Below are 1,715 nucleotides of genomic sequence, written 5' to 3'. Positions count from 1 at the left end.
TAAAAAGGTACACGTAGCGATTTCGATTTCTGTGTCAGTTCAAGTGAGGTCGAAATGTTCTTTGGTGATGATAACATGTCTCTTTTCGGACCGGCAGGAGGCAGTCAATGTAGGCGGAGCTAACGCGAGTAGATGGTTCTTTCATACGAAGAGGATCTGGACGAAATACCAACAAGCCGTGTGAAAACATAAAGAACAGCAGCGGTTGAAGCGCCGATAGCGAGTATCAGCAGGATAAATTTGTTGAAGACGCTAGTTGTGGTGGAGTCGTTCAGCCAAAATTGATGTCGTTTGGCATACTACTGATCGACGCAAGCGTACAGCATTTTATTGTAATACAAAAATGGCGAACTCAATTAAAAAAATATGTACTGCATTCCCAGTGTAAGTCGTTAATGATCTAGCTTGTAGGTAATATTGTTCTGACTTTAGTGTAAGGATTTGTTGACATTTTTACCGCTACATCATATACGCATAGTGACCTGGCCATTTCAAAGCTATACTATGAGTACGAATGTCTTATAATACATATAGGTCCTATAATTGTAAAGAGATCAAATATGTATATTCTTTCCAGAACCGAATACGAGTATTAAACCCGGGAAGGTTTGTTTAAAAGTACCTGGAGCAAAAATTCAACCAGGTCCTCTGAATATGGTAACTTGCGTCAACGTATCCCTCTCGAAGCTGTCAGGAGCGGTCTCTTCAGCTAGGAGAGAAGATCTCTCACTTCCCTCAGAAGTCAGCATCGATTCCTCAGAATTCAGTATTGTTTCCGCATTCTTAAGGCAGGTCCGAGATGCTAACTCCAGCCAATCTGCAGTCGCTGGTAATTAGTGATTTGTCAAAAACACAGGATACTATCCTCAAATCGCCCAGTAACTGCAGCATCGGGGTCAGTAGGTCAACCGAAAACTGCAGAAGCTTAACCCGTTTTGTGCTGTTGCACCACCTGAATTGAGTTGAACCGTGCGTTACAAGTTGTTCTCCGAGTAACGTCGTAGCAAATGGCGACCCGTCATTTTGCTTTTCACTAGGAGCCAGGAGAGGAAAGGTGCGTTGTAGTGTGGCTGCCGACAGAACCAGCCGAACTTTTGTAGTGGCAAACATTGTGTCTCCAATGGGCTCCAATCTCTCAATAGTGGTCTCGAAGTTTGGTAAATAATCTGCCAAACGGTGGTAGTCTTCGATCAGGCTGTCCACGCCAAAACCAGTTTCGCCCACCACATCCGGCGCCATCGCATCGTATAGAAATTCTCGTTGGGCGCGACATATACAGAGGTATGGCTCTCCTGCGGTGTTTGAACACCCTTCGATGGGCTGCTTTAAGCCGCACCTGAACAGGCGGAAGTACTCTGCGACAACGTTCCACACGGTTGTATCGTTGGATCCACTCCATAAAATGACATGACGATGCTCTTGAATCCTTTGTACCTCTTCTCGAAGCTTCCTGACCTCGCTCATTAGAGTTGCCGTGCGATTCAGGAATTTTTTTCTATAACGCTGCATGCTTTCTCTGTGTGGTTGTTTCTTTGTTTTGCGTTCTGAGCTCGTTTTGCTTGCTGTGTCAAGCGTCATGGGTCCACTCAGATCGCATCTGGCTGATGCGAGCCAGGAAGACGTTCTGTTTTGCTGGTCACTTCTTTCCTGAAGATGCGCCGGTGAAGACGCTGGGGAAGATTTTCGACATAGTTTGGCGTTTACTCGAGTGGTAG

At 45.5% G+C, this 1,715-nt stretch overlaps 1 protein-coding gene across 1 annotated transcript; it reads right to left on the bottom strand.

Moving 5' to 3' along the window:
* Positions 1–783: 783 nt before the first annotated feature.
* PPTG_00281 (hypothetical protein) lies at positions 784–1,239 on the bottom strand (the record flags this gene model as incomplete). The annotated part of the gene is made up of 1 exon (XM_008891659.1): positions 784–1,239. The coding sequence occupies one exon, from the start codon at positions 1,237–1,239 to the stop codon at positions 784–786; it is 456 nt and encodes a 151-aa protein (XP_008889907.1).
* Positions 1,240–1,715: the final 476 nt, after the last annotated feature.

The sequence above is a fragment of the Phytophthora parasitica genome (assembly GCF_000247585.1).
Source record: "Phytophthora parasitica INRA-310 unplaced genomic scaffold supercont2.1, whole genome shotgun sequence".
Taxonomy (NCBI): Eukaryota; Oomycota; class Peronosporomycetes; order Peronosporales; family Peronosporaceae; genus Phytophthora; species Phytophthora nicotianae.
This window is presented reverse-complemented; position numbering and strand designations above follow the sequence as displayed.